This window comes from Eptesicus fuscus, chromosome 24, assembly GCF_027574615.1.
Source record: "Eptesicus fuscus isolate TK198812 chromosome 24, DD_ASM_mEF_20220401, whole genome shotgun sequence".
Lineage (NCBI taxonomy): Eukaryota > Metazoa > Chordata > Mammalia > Chiroptera > Vespertilionidae > Eptesicus > Eptesicus fuscus.
In genome coordinates this window covers 10,209,067-10,226,445 of record NC_072496.1, presented here as the reverse complement: position 1 = coordinate 10,226,445, position 17,379 = coordinate 10,209,067, and the positions used below count along the sequence as shown (strand labels likewise).

Here is a 17,379-nt window from a genome sequence, read left to right as displayed (position 1 = left end):
CATTTGCACAGGCCGGTTCTCAGGCAGAGCGAAAGGCAAATGCCATGTTAAGAGAGAGAGGAATCAAAGAGTGACATGGAGGACAAGCCCGAGCTACAATCTACACAGTGCTCCACAGGCCACGGCACCTTCTACGCAGCTGACACCGCTGGCTGAAGCCCCTGCCCGGGAAACTCCTGCTGCTTTTTCTGTGAGGGAATTCCTGCCTTTTGTAACTCATCAGGCAGGGCTTTTCTTGCCTCCCCATGTAGTCTCCAATCAAAGGGATAGTGAAATTACTCTGTTTAAAGGCAAATCTATTTGAATCTTCTATGACAAATTTTCACAAAGCTGTATGTGATTCAATACAAGGGTAAGAAAGTAAGAAGTAGAGACACAAGCAGAGCAAAACAATTAAGAGGAACTATAGGCCCATTTTTTGAGCATCTATTACAAGTAAAACGAGGGCAAGTTTCTTGATGAAATTGATCAGCTTATAATTGCATATAAAAATATATAAATTCCAAGGATTCTCCTTCTCCCAATGCCCATATATATATAAGGACAATATTGAGGTGGAAAAAATGAAATAAAATCCTGTGAATACCATTTAAGTCATACATAAATGAACACTACCATTTAGCTTATGTTTTATAACTCAGCTATTACTTACAACTTAGAGAAATGGCAAATCACTCTTTAATGGAAGTAAGAAATTAGTCCTTGTATGATAAAAGAGTTAGTCCAGGTTAACCCAATATACTTCTACCAACAGATAACTCGTCACACCAAACCACTTAGATAGCATTTCTTCAAGGGTTACATTTCCTAAACAGGACTTTCCTAATTAGCATAAAACAATTTAAATCCTAGATCTAATATTTCATCAGGAGAAAATTCTTAATCAGATAGTAACTTCTTAACCTGCTTCCTCTGCTCCATTTATAAACTCTCCATTAATTTCATGCTGAAAAGATTTATAGCTAATGGAACAGAAAGTAAATGCACACCTTAAATAATTGCCCTATTTTCTTCAATGCAAATACTAGTCACAGCCTAATGAGAAAAGGGTGATATTTCTAAATGCACTAAAATATTGCCTCTAACACATTTTTATTTACAGAGAACAGTTTTTTCTATATATATTCCCATCAGACCCATTGGAAATCATTTCATTTTTATTTTAAAATATAGTCAAGCATTTCCACCTAACGCTCAGGTATCAGGTGGACAAAATAACAGTGACTTACATTTACATCTTATTTCTCAACTGTCAGTACATTTACTAGCTGTCAGTAAAAGAGAGAAAAAAATTTGACTGTCAGTTTTAAAAAGAGTGAGACAGAGAAAGTATACCAGTAAATGTGGAGAAAATAATTAATATATTTTATCAACTTTCACATGAGTATTTCTTCTGTGTGAAATGCAAACTATATAATTTGAATTGTTTGATGTCTTAAAGTCTCAGATTCTAGAAAAGATGGAAATGCATGAGTAGAACAGGTTTGCTTTGAAATCACTACTTCCAAGGAAGGGTGAGTCTGATGCAAACACAACTCTCATTCGCCGAGTTACATAAAGGATTCCAGACCTTTGCAGTGCTATTCGTACAGAACTTAGGCTCCGGTTATAAGATCTCTATGTTCTTTAAATTTCCCAGCCAGAATCTTAATGAATTTAATGTAACTGAAAAGTTGGGAATTTAGTACAAGATTGAATTCACACCATAACTGCACCTCTTCCTGAACATAAAACCCCAAGTCTTAATTATTTTCCCAATCTAAATATTCATAAAGAACAACAGTTTGTTTGTTTGTAAAGTATGTTTTTATTGATTTCAGAGAGAGGAAGGGAAAGGGAGAGAGAGATAGAAACATCAATGATGAGAGAGAATCATCGATTGGCTGCCCCCTGCACACTCCTATGGGGGATTAAGCCCGAAACCTGGGCATATGCCCTGACTGGGAATCAAACCATGACTTCCTGGTTCATGGGTCGATGCTCAACCACTGAGCAACACTGGCTGGGCAGCAACAGTGGGTTTTATTTTTTGTTTTTTTTTTTTACAGTGTATTGGGTTATATGTATGTTATCGTTCAATGAAAGCATTTCAGAATGTTTTTAAAACCATATTCATTTTAAAGGGGTAAATATTCCTGAAATGGATAATTCTATCTCCAGGTTGGAGAACAGAGGGACCTCAATGCTGACAGAAGATAAACAAACAGTGATACGGCAAGTAGATGTGGACATACTTTCTCGCTATTCACAATTACACACCCCGTGTTGAAGACTAAGTTTTTAGAGATGTAAGAATTCTTCCCTCACTTGAGCAATTTCACGCTATAGTGTTGCAACTGCTCATCAAGGAAACACTTTAAATTAGTCACCACTGATTGGATTCGGTGAAATTAAAGCTGGAATGCATGCAAGTTATTTTTCTTAAAACAATGAAATGGAGCCGTTACAGCAGTCTGTCCAGAGGTAACAAGTGGGCTGGCGAAAACCTGAGCTGAGGATATATTTAAATACAGATTTACACATGCCGTATTAGGGAAGGTAAAAACAGAATATGAAATAAACATTAGGCATCAACTCAGAGCTCACTGTCAAGAGCACGCCCTAGCTTCTCGCCACCGAGTTCAGCTGAAGGTAACTATCTGTCAAATGTAATCTGTGCGAGTGAATATGCTTAAGCTGGGGCTATGAATCAACCAAAATTGCTCTGGTCTTATTGACATTCAATTGCGAGAAGTTGCAGCTCGCCCGGCCCACTAGACAGCCTGACAACACCAGGAGTGCTCCCAGTGACAGAGGCTTTAAATATAGATGCAACTATCATCAAAACACACATGGACCTGGACTTGACGATCCTTCATAGCATCTTTTGAAATTGGTCAGTCAGTCATCACCTGGTCATGGATGCCCTGAGATCGCATCTCTTTCCTCCCAACATCTGCCAGCTTGCTCAGTTAACAAGCCATTATTAATCTTTTTTTAAAAAAAAAATGAATATGGGTTTGATTGGCAGGTGGAGTCCTCCTGGATTAGTGTGAGTTTCTGTGGCATTGTGCTCAACCCCACTTCCTCACTTAGCAGATCTGCCTTTTATCTCTTCTACCATTTGAGACTTGCCCCAATACATCTTAATAAATAATAGCCAGGCAGCATGGAGAAATCCAGAGGGTCAATTTGAGACAATGCCTTGCGGACATTTTCTGACATGTGGTGAGTCTGCATAAGCACTGCATTAGACCAACAAGAGGACTAGGTGAGGGAGGTTAAGTGACGCGCTGAGAGCTGTCTTCCCTTAGGCGCTGTGACCTCTTGGGCATATTCTGCTGGGGCCCATAAGCTCTAGTTCTTGGTCTTAATCCTATATTGAACAAAATCCCCAGTCATTCCTTTCTGTCGGTGCGTATCTTCCGCCAGGAAAAATGTGTTGACTTCCAAACTGCTTGTGACACTGCTCACCTCTGTTAAACATCCCCAACCCCCCCCATGCCTCAGTAGTCTCATAAGTACCTTCTGCACAGGGAACTCCTATAAATAATACATGGAGAACCTGGACTCAGTAGGAAACCGACTGACATTGATACGTTAATTTTTTAAATGTTACCTAAGTACTGCCTTGTCCCCTTAAGAGCTGTAATCCAAGAGATAGTTCAGGACAAGTCTTTACAGGAAATAAAGACAAGTACAAAGCTTTCTACTTTATATAAAAAAAATAACAATCAAGAAAACCAATCCAGAATGTAGCAGGTTCCTGAATTCTCATGCTAGCTCCTTCTTTAACAACCTTCATCTTCTCTCAGGGAATCTCCAGTACTTCCCTCAAGACTGACCTTGACCTATGAAGCTAGGAGAAATAAATGGCCCTGCAATGTTAACTTGAAAAAGAGGAGGGTGGCAGACAGAATTACATATGCACTAAGGAGGCTCAGTAGGGTTTGTCTTTCCTTTTTTTCCTCTTTTCTACATATTCTAAAATTTTGGTTCTATAATGTCTGTGATTTTCTTTTTAATCTCTCCTTTTATTCAAAAATTATTTCCTTCAAATCTGTACCCAACATCCACCCTGGTCTCTTTTCTTCCAGAAGCTTCTTGGGATGGGGCTCTGCCTTCACTCTCTTCAGTGCCCTCAAAGACCTCTTAAAAAGTGCTGCAGGCATAGTAGGTGTCTGTGGTCTTTTATACTCACACAGGCCAAATGCCTGAGGCAAGAGGATGTGACTTGTTTACTAGGGAACTGGCCACCAGGTTCTCTTCAACTCCTTCCATTAATCACAGAGACACCCGGCCAGTCCTCACTCACAGTGGCATAGGCTCCTCCACTGAGCCCCACTGTGGACTTGAGTGAGTCCTCTACTATTTGGTGGCAGCTCGTGTCACCAAAGAATATTGAACTAAAAAAAGGCTTCTGCATATGGTAAAAAATAAATTTCCTTAACAACCTTATTTACCTCCTTTTTAACAAGTATTAATTTTCAGCAAATATTTAAATTGAAAACTTAATTTTTAAAAAAATTCCAAAAATACTAAAATAATACGTTAAAACAAAAACAAAACACGGTAAGAATTAAATGAGAGTTCTACAAGGTACCTAAGTAAGACAACATGCATTCTAGGGGCTGGAATTCAGAACACACTGAGTAACATTCAACATCTTAAGGTTTAGCTTTCCCAGAGTTTTAGGTCACTGGTCACATGGCTTTTCACTTACTTCTGAAGTTAAAAAAAATCTTATAGTTTTTGATGTTTTTGTGTGGTTTTGTTTTTTTTCATATGGAAAGTGGCAATCAGAAATATTCATGGATCAAAACTAATTTTTATAACTTTGCAAATTAAAAAGCACCACACAGGTCTGATTCTGACCCTGATGGAGTAAGCCCACATCAGTCTCTCTCTCCCCCTGCTAATTACAACTAAAAAATCTGGACAGAATACAAAAGGAACTACCTAAGGATTCTGAAAAATGACCCAAAGCAAATCCACTGTGGAGGAGAGTCAAGACTTGGAAAATTAAAAACATCTGATCTGGAAAAAAAAAAATGTTGAGAAATAAAACAAGCTACAGCCCTAGCCAGTTTGGCTCAGTGGATAGAGCACTGGCCCACAGACTGAAGGGTCACAGGTTCAATTCCAGTCAAGGGCATTTACCTTGGTTGAAGGCTCCATCCTCCTGGGCCCTGGTCTGGGCATGTACAGGTGGCAACTAGTAAGTGTCTCTCTCACATCAATGTTTCTCTCTCTGTCTCTCCCTCTGCTTTCTACTCTCTCTAAAATTCAATGGAAAAATATCCTTGAATGAGGATTAACAAAAAAAATAAAAATAAGAAGACAAGCTATAGACTGGGAGAATATTTTCAATAGAAAGATATGTCATGAGACTTAAAGAAACAGGAAGCCGTGCAAAACTAAGTCAGAGTGCAAGGAAACCTTGAATCAAACTCTGCCTGCAAAGGACACATTCTGGGTTTTGTTATGTGGCTCAATAAGCAAACCTAACACATTTTCATTTATGCTAAATCCAAATTTCACGTGCATCTTCTATGATGCTGTTTGATAAAGTATCTAAAATGTGTCGCTATTAGGATAAGTGATATCACTATACTTAAAAATTAAGCCAGCTATCATTAATGCTCAGTTACACTAGCGTTAATGATTTAGCCCAGGATATCCAATAGGTTGCAACAAAAATGAACAAGAGTTCCTAATTACAAATGCTAATTTGGATAAGCTCTCACTAATTAATAGAAGAATTTATCCTTGGTATTTATTTTAAACATGATCAAGCATTGCTTATTATTTTAATCACTACATGAGCCAGTTACACATGGTGCAAATGAACGTCAAACTACATATGGTGACAGGAGGAACGCCTAGCGAGGAGCTCTGCAAATAAAGACAACTGCCTTTGCATCATAAGGACTAGCTTCCCCCATTCACACGTCAGGTGTACACCGAGGCCATGGTGCTTGTGACATGGAGGGAGACCCGTCTTGAGGGTTCACAAGCATCTTTTCAATTACCAAGTGGCTTCAGGAAGATATCCCTGCCAAGATGAATAGAATCGACGTGGAAAAGAGTACAAATGGTGCGATCTCCCCTGGCTCCAGAATGTGTTTCCTATGAAACATCAACCATTTCTCTTTCCCCTGAAGTGTTCATGGCCCTGTAAATTAGCTAAAATATTGACATGCTGATGCCAAGTTCAATGCTGCCCTTGCATCAAGTCTGTATTTTATAATTGAGAATTAATCCTCTGCTTGCCCCCCTGAAAGGCAAGGCTCCCTACCAATTGCAGTACTGACTATAACCTCAGACAGTAGTTATTCTACAGGGAACCACTGAGCCACACCGGCCGGGTGGAAGATGCGATCTTTTAAAGAGCACTGGTGGCCATGTTAGCATGTTTTCAGTGGGACTTACTGAAAGGTTTTATGCAGGAACAGGATATGGGGAGGGAGGCAGAGGAGGGAAAAGGTATGACCTGAGCAGATTACCTTGTCCTAAAGACCATTTTGGTTGCAGTGAAGGAAAACAATTTACATGAGGACAAAACTAAAGGGTCATGACGTCACTCTCAGGGCCCCAGTGAGATATGCCCACCTTGCACGGCAGTGGCCATAGGAGGTGTGCAGAGAAGTGGGCAGCTTGCAGAGCTGCTCAGGAATTAAAATCCAAGGACCTGTTGGTGGGAGAAAGGTGGAGACTGAGGGCAAAGGACTTGTTGGTAAATCTTGGTGACCCAGGTTCATGGCACTTTAGTATTTTTTTCAGTTACAGGACAGCTGGAATTGTGCACAGAAACTTGAGACTAAATTTAGGCAGATGATTTAACCTCCCAGAGGCTCATTGTTGTCATCTCTGTAATGGAGCAAATATACGCCAATGTCACAGAACTATCATTAACATTTGAAAATTAAGCATTAAGATGTTTAATACAGTGCATCTAATCAGTACTCTATAATGGCAGCTGTTATCATCATTATTTTTAACTGATTATTGTGAAAAGCTTTGTGAAAGTCTATTGATCTTTACTTATTGTGCATAATTAAAGCTATTCAACTGACTTGGGTGGTATTAAGCTGGCTGGGTACAAACAGAAGGCTTTGCACAAATTAACAATATTTTACAAATACAGAAACATACACATAGTTATAGTTAAAAGCAATGAAGAGTATTAATGCGATGATAGGGACTGAATTTTTCACGGGGTGGGGGCTGACGTGGTATTCCCATGGGAATCCCAGGACATACCGCTCACTGAAGGCTGCACAGGCGTTTTATGATCCCCCAATCAATAGAGACATGGAAATAACTTTACAAAGTGTGCACCTGGGCATATACTGCAGAGATTAATTGAGAGACTTGGTTTATCTATTCTAACAAATGTTGGTGAAATTGCATTTTCTTTTTCTCCAGAACTATCAATAGTTTTCCTTTTTCAGATTGAATACATAAATCAAAAGAACATATTTCACAAACAAACTACGATTATGAAACTCCTGTGCTTCATCTATTGATCCCCAAAACTTTATTTACCCATGCATTTCTGCCTTCTTTGTATCAGATTAGAACTGCTCTTTTTGTTATGTTACTGTAGTTAGAATCATCTGTGGCTCTTGAATTGGCAGTGTATCAAGGAGCCTTCAGAATAGCACAGGAAATGTGAACAAACCCACTGCTAAACCTTTTATTTCCCCAGTTTCAGGATCTATCAGTTTCTAATTTTAATAACTGTTTTACTGCATTTCAGCATAATTACAATAATGTTACCATACTGATGCTCCTTTGATGCTACGTATCCTATAAAATACGTAAGTGTGGAACTGCTTAGGGAAAAACAGTATTTTCATAGGACACTCTGAGGTTTTACTTTTAAATGATATGCAATTAAATGTAATATACTTCTACGCTGCCTTTTCTTTTTCAACCAACACACAACAAACTGCTCAAGTATCATCTCTTATGTATTTCAAACCATTTTTAAAAAAGAAAATCAAAACAGATCTCTTTAATACGGACAGCATATACTGATGTAATACAAAAACTGGGCTTAAAAATATCAGCCAATGCAATCAGTGTTCCCTGTTTGATAATAAAAAGACTGAATTGATTTTTTCCAGTTTTCGGACAAAAAATACGACATATCAAATTTCAGCTTGATATAATTTGAAGTAGCCAATATATTAAAGCCCAAAGTGAAATTTAAATTGGCAATCGCGTCAGATTCAAGTCTCTGAATGAATATTAATTTAAAAACTAATCATATTCCAACAGGTGGAGTCTTCGCAATGCTGTTAGATCCATTACTGTAACCTCCGCATTTTTGTTTAGGAAATTAGACTTTCAATGCTCAGAATCTCTGGCTCTCTCTGGCTCTCCCTGGCATTTTTTTTTTTTTTTTTTTTTTTTGCCAAGGGATCTAATTAGTTTAAAAAAATCATTTCTTTTTCCCAAATTTGGAAAATTAGAATTCTGGTTTTGCTGATAGAAAGCTGATATGGAGAGAACTGTCTGAGGTAAGGTATACGGTCAAATCTGTCCATTAATTTCATGTCCCCAAGTCTCTGTAAGTTAAATTCAGGTTTCTGAGCCAATTCCATGTGTAAAGATGGGTTTTCTTTTATACACGCACACACACACACACACACACACACACACACACACACGGGCACCCGCACCCATATAAATGGATTGATTTGTGGACACATTGGAGCATAAGTAAAAATATTCATACACGTTAATTACAGACTTGCAATTCGCAATTCGACTAAACCAGACTATCAATTATGTGTTCCAGCCCATGCCTGGCGATGGTGAAAGTCTCTAATCCCAAAATCAAACAGAATGTGCATATGCTACATAATAATGCAACAGTAAGTTACATTTCGTATGAAAATATATTCTTTGCAGTTCTACGGTGAAACGATTACAAGCTGCCTTTGCCCATATCTTGGCCATAAAATCTACTCCAAACAATGTTTCTGTGTAAATACCAGACTGCATGGGAAAGCAGAAAACAGCACCAGCCTGGTGCGGGCTGCGTGCGGAGCTCGCTGTCACTTACACCCAGACACCCTGCCCAGCAGCTTTCCACGCTTCCATAAACTGTGCCTCACTCCACAGTCCGCTTGTGTCTTTTTTTTTTTTTTTTTTTTTTTTTTTTTTTTTTTTTTTTTTTTAAAATATTTTATTGATTTATAACAGAGAGGAAGGGAGAGGGACAGAGAGCCAGAAACATCGATGAGAGAGAAACACCGACCAGCTGCCTCCTGCACAACCCCTACTGGGGATGTGCCCGCAACCAAGGCACATGCCCCTGACCGGAATCGAACCTGGGACCTTCCAGTCCGCAGGCTGACGCTCTATCCACTGAGCCAAACCGGCTTCGGCCGCTTGTGTCTTTATGTAAGAGTCAAGGAAGCCTCGTTTAGTCCATCCAGTCCAATCCTCTTACTACAAAGCACAGAAACCAACCGAGTCAAGAGAATTTCTTACGACTACACAGGATGGGGAATGACTCAGGTTTCCCTACCCCTAATCTTGTGTCCTTCCCATGCTGTTTATAACATTACTAGAGGCCCGGTGCACAAAATTTGTGCACGGGGAGGGGGGGGTGTTCCTCAGCCCAGCCTGCACCCTCTCCAATCTGGGACCCCTCAAGGGATGTCTGACCGTCAGTTTAGGCCCAATCCCACCAGGGGGATCGGGCCTAAATGGGCAGTCAGACATCCCTCTCACAATCCAGGATTGCTGGCTCCCAACTACTCCCCTGCCTACCTGATTGCCCCTATCCACTTCTGCCTGCCAGCTCAATCACCTCCTAACCACTCCCCTGCCAGCCTGATTAACATCTAACTGCTCCCCTGCTGGCCCAATTGACCCTAACTCCCCTCCCCTGCCGGCCTAGTCACCCCTAACTACCCTCCCCTGCCAGCCTGGTCGCCCCTAACTGTCCTCCCCTGCTGGCCCGGTCACCCCCAACTGACCTCCCCTGCTGGCCCGGTAGCCCCTAACTGCCCTCCCTTGCCAGCCTAGTTGCCCCTAACTGCCCTTCCCTGCCAGCCTGGTCACCCCTAACAGCTCTCCCCTGCTGGTCTGGTTCCCCAAACTGCCCTCCCCTGCTGGCCTGATCACCCACAACTGCCCTCCCCTGCCAACCATCTTGTGGTAGCCATCTTATGTCCACATTGGGGGCAGCCATCTTTGACCACATGGGGGTGGCCATCTTTGTGTGTTGGAGTGATGGTCAATTTGCATATTACTTTTTTATTGGATAGGATAGGAATGAGCACATTCCTTATTCAATGTCTATAAAATTAATTACTATACATTTCATAGTAACTTCAAAATATTCAGACTGGTGTCCACTACAGAAACTCCATGCAGATCTCCCATTAAGAATAAATAATGGTGCTCTCACTTTTATGTGAATGAATCAAGATTTTCATAATGCTGGGATTCCCCTGATTCTGTCCATAAAGTCCAGATGAATACATGGCTGATCTGCATGGTTTTCCTCATTCTCCATGACTGTTTAGTTGTATAGTGTTTTTTTCTTGTTTTTTTTTTTCTTGTTTTTTTTTTTAACATCAACTAGCTGCCTCCTGCACACCCCCTACCGGGGATGTGCCCGCAACCATTGTACATGCCCTTGACCAGAATCGAACCTGGGACCCTTCAGTCCGCAGGCCGACGCTCTATCCACTGAGCCAAACCGGTTTCGGCTAGTTGTATAGTTTTAACATAAAATGTAGAATGGGGGAAAAACATATGTAAAAATAAATAGAAGTGTACAAATTGGAAAGGACAAGTTTTCTCTTGGTAGTTAGGCAGTTAAGAAATAAAGTGGACTCATTAAATCACAAGTACTTTAACCTTTCCTTGAAAGAAGGGTAAGATTTAAAGATTTATGAAAAAGTTTTGCCTAAACTAGGAAATGACTCATATTTGACGTGTATTGAAAAGATAATGCTGATCTCAAGAGGCACTCTAAGAGCCTCTTACTCCCAGGAGAGGGACTCGGTCCTGGTCCCCTCTTCCCATTTAGATGGCTTTTAATCAGCCACCGCTGCCAACACATGGCACAGGCTTGCAGACAAGGCAACATTTTAACGGCAAGTCAAAAGAATTTTTTTATCATCATTGATACCAACATATGAAAACATATTGATTTGACATCTTCTGCAGATTCCCCTTCTTTGGCAGTTTCTATTTGCACATTTTTCACAATATAACCCAGTCCTGTGGTACTAGTCAGTGGCTAGAATGGACCATTTGGAGATATAGGACAGATTAGGCCCCTCTCTGCTAACTACTGAACAGTGAGAGGTAAGCTCTGACCAACTGAACCCATCTGCTCTACAGTCCTAACCTGGGATCAGGCATGACCACCCCTTTGCAGGTCCTTTCAACGCTGGTGGCCTGAAAACATGGCTCCCTGCCAAGTGCATGTGCTAAACTCACATCCTAACTAAAAGCAGAGTAGATAAAGTGTAACATGCTGATTGAATATCACTTCACCAATACCTTCCTATAGAAATCAACCATTGTTGCCTCTCTATATTGCTATTTTAAACATTCTTCCCAAGGCTTTTCATGCACAGCTATGCAAATACATGGCATGATTTCATTTACAACCAGGCACAACAAAGATATGGACAAAGCGTGCGTGTATCACCAAGAACAATTTCTATGCCGAAACAGACTCTAAAACCCAGACCACAATCCTCAAGGGCCTAAGGAAGTCCATTCGCTCCCTGCTTCTGGGTGGGATAAAAATGAGAGAAATCAAATGTTATTCTTACTTTTAAAACGGGGATATAAATACCCCCTGGTGCAAATGGGGTTCACAAGGACCACTGTCCGGATGCCCGGATGGCAACATATGCTGAGAACTGCACACACGGTACCTCTGGCATGAGAGCCAAGGCTGACTCTTAGCTGCACGGGCCATGCCAGTGCCCTGCAGACATGAAAAGGATAAACCCTGTCTCTTCCGGGAACCATAAACTAACAGACATCTCACAGTTATCTCAGCCTTTAGCAGCTTCTAAGGTTAATACAAACTGTGGCTGACAACTAAAGTAATCATATAACACCTTCCGAGTGTCTTATGTGTCAAGTTCATTAGTCCTAAGGTCAGCATTTTAATGCAACAGCCAAATTTTATTCCCATCATCAGATGCTATCTGCAAAAGGCAGCTGCGAAGCCAGGCAGGGCTTTCCACACTGCCGCGACCAGTAACCTTACTTCCGGACACCAAAAAAAGCCCTCACGCATTTCTGAACAAGAGAAAATATACTAACCAAAGGCAACAAAAATTTCACGAGGGTATTATTACTCCAGATAGCATTGTCCTAAGCTTCGGTGGGAGTTTTCGCAGCAATTTTGAGGGGACAATGCTGGTATATCAAGAGATGCATCATTAGGTCATTTAAATACTGATTCTCTTGAGTCGTCATTTGCACATGCTTGAAAGCTAAAAAGAACCCGCTTCAGATCCTGTGGGAAGATGCCATTGAAAGGAAAGAAAGGAAGACAGATTGGTATGTTTAACCAAATGTTAAATATGTTTTATTTTACTCACCTGCACACTCAGATGAATCCATTTCTTCACAAGAATTCTCCCCAGTGTCATTACTTTTATTGGAGGCTGCAAACCATTTACTGTGCGATAATAAAACGTGGCTTCTTTCTCTGATACTGTAAGTTTGAACACAATCTGCCCATGCGCCATCTTCTCTATAATACACCTTGGGAAGCAACCGGAGAGAAAAAAGGTCAGCTTCCGGCCAAAAGACAGGCTAAGGCATCGCACCTTTTCAGAGCAAGCTTTATTCCGATTGAGAAGCCCTTTCATTTCAATTCAAAAAGTAGAGTTCTTATTGATAATATGTCCCCCAGAACCTCAGCCCCCTTTATTAGACATTCATGGGGCAAACGGAAGGGGCTGAATCATCCTGCAAAAACTAACATTCAGCTGCTGGGTTCATTAGTTCCTCTGCTCTTTCTTTTATAAGCAGCAGCACAATCATATCCTGGGTATTGAGTTACCAGTACACATCTTTTCTTTTTCTTAATGTAAAGAAAATTTACTCTCCATAGAGGGCTCTAAACAGCTCTATTTATTTTTAATATATTTTCATTAATTTCAGAGAGAATGGAAGGAGAAAGAGACAGAAACATCAATGATGAGAGAGAATCATTGATCGCTGCCTCGTGCATGCTCCCTACTGGGGATCGAGCCGGCACCCCGGGCATGTGCCCTGACCAGGAATCGAACTGTGACCTCCTGGTTCATAGGTTGATGCCAGGCTAAACAGCTCTGTTTAATTCCCATGATGAAATGGAGAAATGACCACTATAGTCTACCTCCTTGTTGGCCACCGGCCAGAAGCCAAAGCTGGTGTCTGCAAGATGACTGGCCGGTTGACCCTGACCACACACACAGCCCAAGGCACTGATCTTACATGAAGAATCATCCAATATTTGGAGAACACAGTGAAATAATATTCTCATAAATAGAATTTTCAGAAAGTATCTAGTCTTCAGTCAGGCCGGTTATAAAATTATTATTTTTAAATCACCTCTATCCTAATCACAGTGATACACTTTTCTCATCCCTTTAAATAGGCTCGTGGCATTTTTATATTTTATCATTTTTATTTTCTATATTGGCTTATGTTCAATATAAATTTATTTTATATTACTTATATCATTGTGTATTTCTGGCCATTATGGGTCCACTTAAGCCCCATTCCTATCATATTTCAACCTCAGCAAGTCAACTTTTTAGCAGAAGGCAGATTATGAATGCTTGCTAGTTGCCTTCTAAGTGGATTATTCCCAAAGATCTGCTGTTTAAAGAGCAATGTCACACCCGGCCAGCATGGCTCAGTGTTTGAGCTTCACACTATGAACCAGGAAGTCACAGTTCGATTCCTGGTCAGGGCACATGCCCGTGTTGTGGGCTCAATTCCCAATTTGGGAGCTTGCAGGAGGCAGCTGATCAATGATTCTCTCTCATCACTGATATTTCTATTCTTCTCTCCCTCTCCCTTCCTCTCTGTAATCAATAAAAATACATAAAAATATATATATATATATATATATATATATATATATATATATATATATATAAAACAGTCTAAGCAACTGTTCAACTGATTGACCGCTAGCTATGATGCGCACTGACCACCAGGGGGCAGCTCCTGCACTGAGTGTCTGCCCCCTGGTGGTCAGTGCACATCATAGCGACAGGTCGTTCCACCTTTGGGCAGAAACCAGCTCTCCCAACATCCCCTGAGGGGTCCCAGATTATGAGAGGGCGCAGGCCAAGGCGAGGAACCCCACCAGTGCAAGATCAGGGCCAGGGAGGGACGTGGGAGGTTGGCCAGCTGGGGAGGGACTGCAGGAGGGCTCCAGGGCGTGTCCGGCCCGTCTCACTCAGTCCCAATTGGCTGGACCCTAGCAGCAAGCTAACCTACCGGTCAGACCATTTGCCCTCTGGTGGTCAGTGCATGTCATAGCAAGCAGTTGAGTGACCTTAGCATATCAATAGCATATTATGCTCTGATTGCTTGAACGGCCAACTGGATGACTGGACACTTAGCATATTAGGCTTTTATTATATAGGATATTTTGTACATATATTTGGTGATAAAGTTAAGAGAGTAAGTATATATTTTGGGCAAATAGATTAAGTTGATATAAATGTTTTATATAAAGTAGAAATAAGTTTTTATAGAAATTCTACTATGATTTGTTTAACCCTTCACTGGGTGGTTATTTCTAAGTCACTGGAAATGAAAGAGCCTCTCTTTATTCCATGATTCCAAGTCTTAAACAATCTAAGAAAAAAATTGCCTCTATTTCTTTTTCTTGAGTTTCAATCTACAAGTTAGCATTTGACCATTACTCAAGGATGCACTTACCAAATACCGGCTTATTTCCCCCAAGCTTACTGAAAATGCATTTCTTAATATGTTATTATCTTCCTTGCTATTTTGTTTGCTTGTAAACATACTAGCTTTAGTAGATAATGAATGTGAGAGGAAGGCAGGTAGCAAAATATTTAGGAACTGGATTTATTCTGCTCCTGGATAAACAATATTTGGATAATCCGAGTTTTGTTTGTTTTACTTATCTAGTGCAAACACTCCGAAATTTCCCCAATTCCCATAGGTATTTTCGTTTTGAGAATGGAAATGACCTTGATGGGTAGAACTCCCAAAACTGTAAGCCATGTGCTATGGCCTCTATAAATACTCCCTCTGTCTTATTTATACAAAAGTGATGCCAATAGGAGATGGGTTTGGTACAGATATATCCTTTGGAAAAAAATACTTTGTCCTACTCATACTTGTCAAGAGATCGTTTTTAAAGATGGTACTCTAGTTACGTAAATTGAGTTGGCTGGACTTACTGACATTTCTAACAGTAAGAAAGCAGGGTGTTCTTTTAGGGGTGACACAGAAATTGAGATGGTGGTTTGTGATTTTTTTTAATGAAAATATGCCAACTCTTACTTGGCAAATTAAAACCAAACACCCAAGACATCTAAATCCTATTTGTTTACGAGCTTGTAAGACTTATCTGGGTTGTTTCCCAAGTTTTTAGATATTTGGCCAACAGTCTCACACAATAAAAACGTCACATGTGGAAGAAACAAAGGCCCTACGAGAAGACAAAAGATAAGAAAACAGGCCTCCGGACTGTCCTACGTATTCTGATTTCCGGATTGGCTCTAGACACTTAGGAAAACACATTAGATACCAGTTTTAGAGACTATTACAGAATGGAAAACATGTAATCATATGAACTGATAAGACATGAGGTTAAGGAAGCCCCGCTCCAAACTCACTGAAGGCATCTCTACTGGGATCCATGATATAAAAGTTTTCAAGAATCTTTCATGCTTCCCTACATATTTCCTAAGAGCTGAAAACTCCACAAGGTAAAGGGCCAAAAGTTATGCCTTTTCCAGGGATGGAGGATTATTCATTTATTCAACTCATAACACTGGGCATTTCCCATGAGTCAAACGGACTTCCCTAGTTGGGAAAGCAAGGATACCTGAAACATATACCGATGCCTGAAACACTAAGCTCTCAGAGAGTTACCTGCCTAACGACAAGGTCATACTCTAGCAGGAGCAGATTCTTTATGCAAACTTCAATCAAAACTTTGAAACATATCAATTCTTTGTACTACCAGCCCCCATGTCCTAAAACTCACTGAGCCCGAGTCTGCTCTGACGGCTAAGACAAAGGTGGAGCTAAATGAACTACCAGGAAACCCAGGAGACAGGCGTGTAAACATGACTGCCTGCAAATGAACCATGTTAACATATTCTTTCAGAGGGCTCACTTCATTATAGAAAGGAGACAGCACTTGTTAAATTTAGGGGGACATATTTGCAGTGTACACTGGAGGAGAAAAGACTACGATAGGAGTTGAGCTTCAAAGGCATGGGTTTCACAGCTTGAGCCTTCATTTCTGGTCTGGAATTTGAGTTGTAAGCATCTTTGCTACAACTGATTTTGCAGGCTCCCAGGAAAGCGTACACTCACTCGACTACTTACATTACACCTTCCCGCTCGGGTTTCAACCACACAGCCAACGTAAATGATGCCGCCAGCCTCGGAGGAGGAGGAGAAGAAATGCAGCTCGTGTGATTTCCGAACATAAAACTCGTGGAATTTTGAGGGGAGTCGGGGCGCAGATCCTGTGAGTCTGCAGCCACGCAGTCCCCCAGGCCTGCGGAGAAGAGGGCCGTGTAGGCTGGGGGTGCAGATCTGTGGGGGCAATCCTGAACGCAGAGCCTCTGGGTGCAGGACTGGAGACTTTCGGCGACCACAGAGCTATGGCAAAAGGTGCTGCGGTCTGGGAGTCCGCACGTGGCGTTGGTTGGCACGACAGACACGGTCTTGAAGGCTCCCACATTCTCCAGCCTCGGGAAGAGGCCCTGCGAGTCAGCCCAGGAGATGAGCACAGAATAGGCCAAGATCAAGGTCTCCGTGATGTGCAACAAGAGGCGCCAGCTCAGGGAGAGAGCCAGGCCACTCATGTTTACAGAAAAGCATCCTCCTCCCGACAGAGCATCCTACATAAGTCACGAGGCCAACGCGTCAAGGAGCCTGGAGATGCTGCACTTCCGGGAAAGTGCAGAGGCGGTTTCACACCGAGGTAACACCATGGACGTCCTGGGCGATGGGCAAGGCATGGGGAGCAGCTGGTGTCTGGGAACCAGAAGCAGAGTGTCAGGTGGCAGCCGCTGCATCATTAGAACTTAAGTTCTTCCTGAGAAAGAGGACCTGGAGCCCGTGACAAGAATCACCACTGAGCTTTCTAAACAAACACACCCTGGGAAGGACTTGCTTTTGGCA

General features: G+C 41.4%; 1 protein-coding gene across 1 annotated transcript in view; it reads right to left on the bottom strand.

The window, feature by feature from the left end:
- USH2A (usherin) overlaps positions 1–17,060 on the bottom strand; it is a 407,070-nt gene extending 390,010 nt beyond the window's left edge. Inside the window, exons 1-2 of the mRNA XM_054712927.1 lie at positions 16,576–17,060; positions 12,579–12,744 (exon numbers count right to left, since the gene is read on the bottom strand). Coding sequence (XP_054568902.1) covers positions 12,579–12,744; positions 16,576–17,060 — 651 coding nt within the window. The remainder of the gene's footprint in view (positions 1–12,578; positions 12,745–16,575) is intronic.
- Between the last annotated feature and the right edge of the window lie 319 nt (positions 17,061–17,379).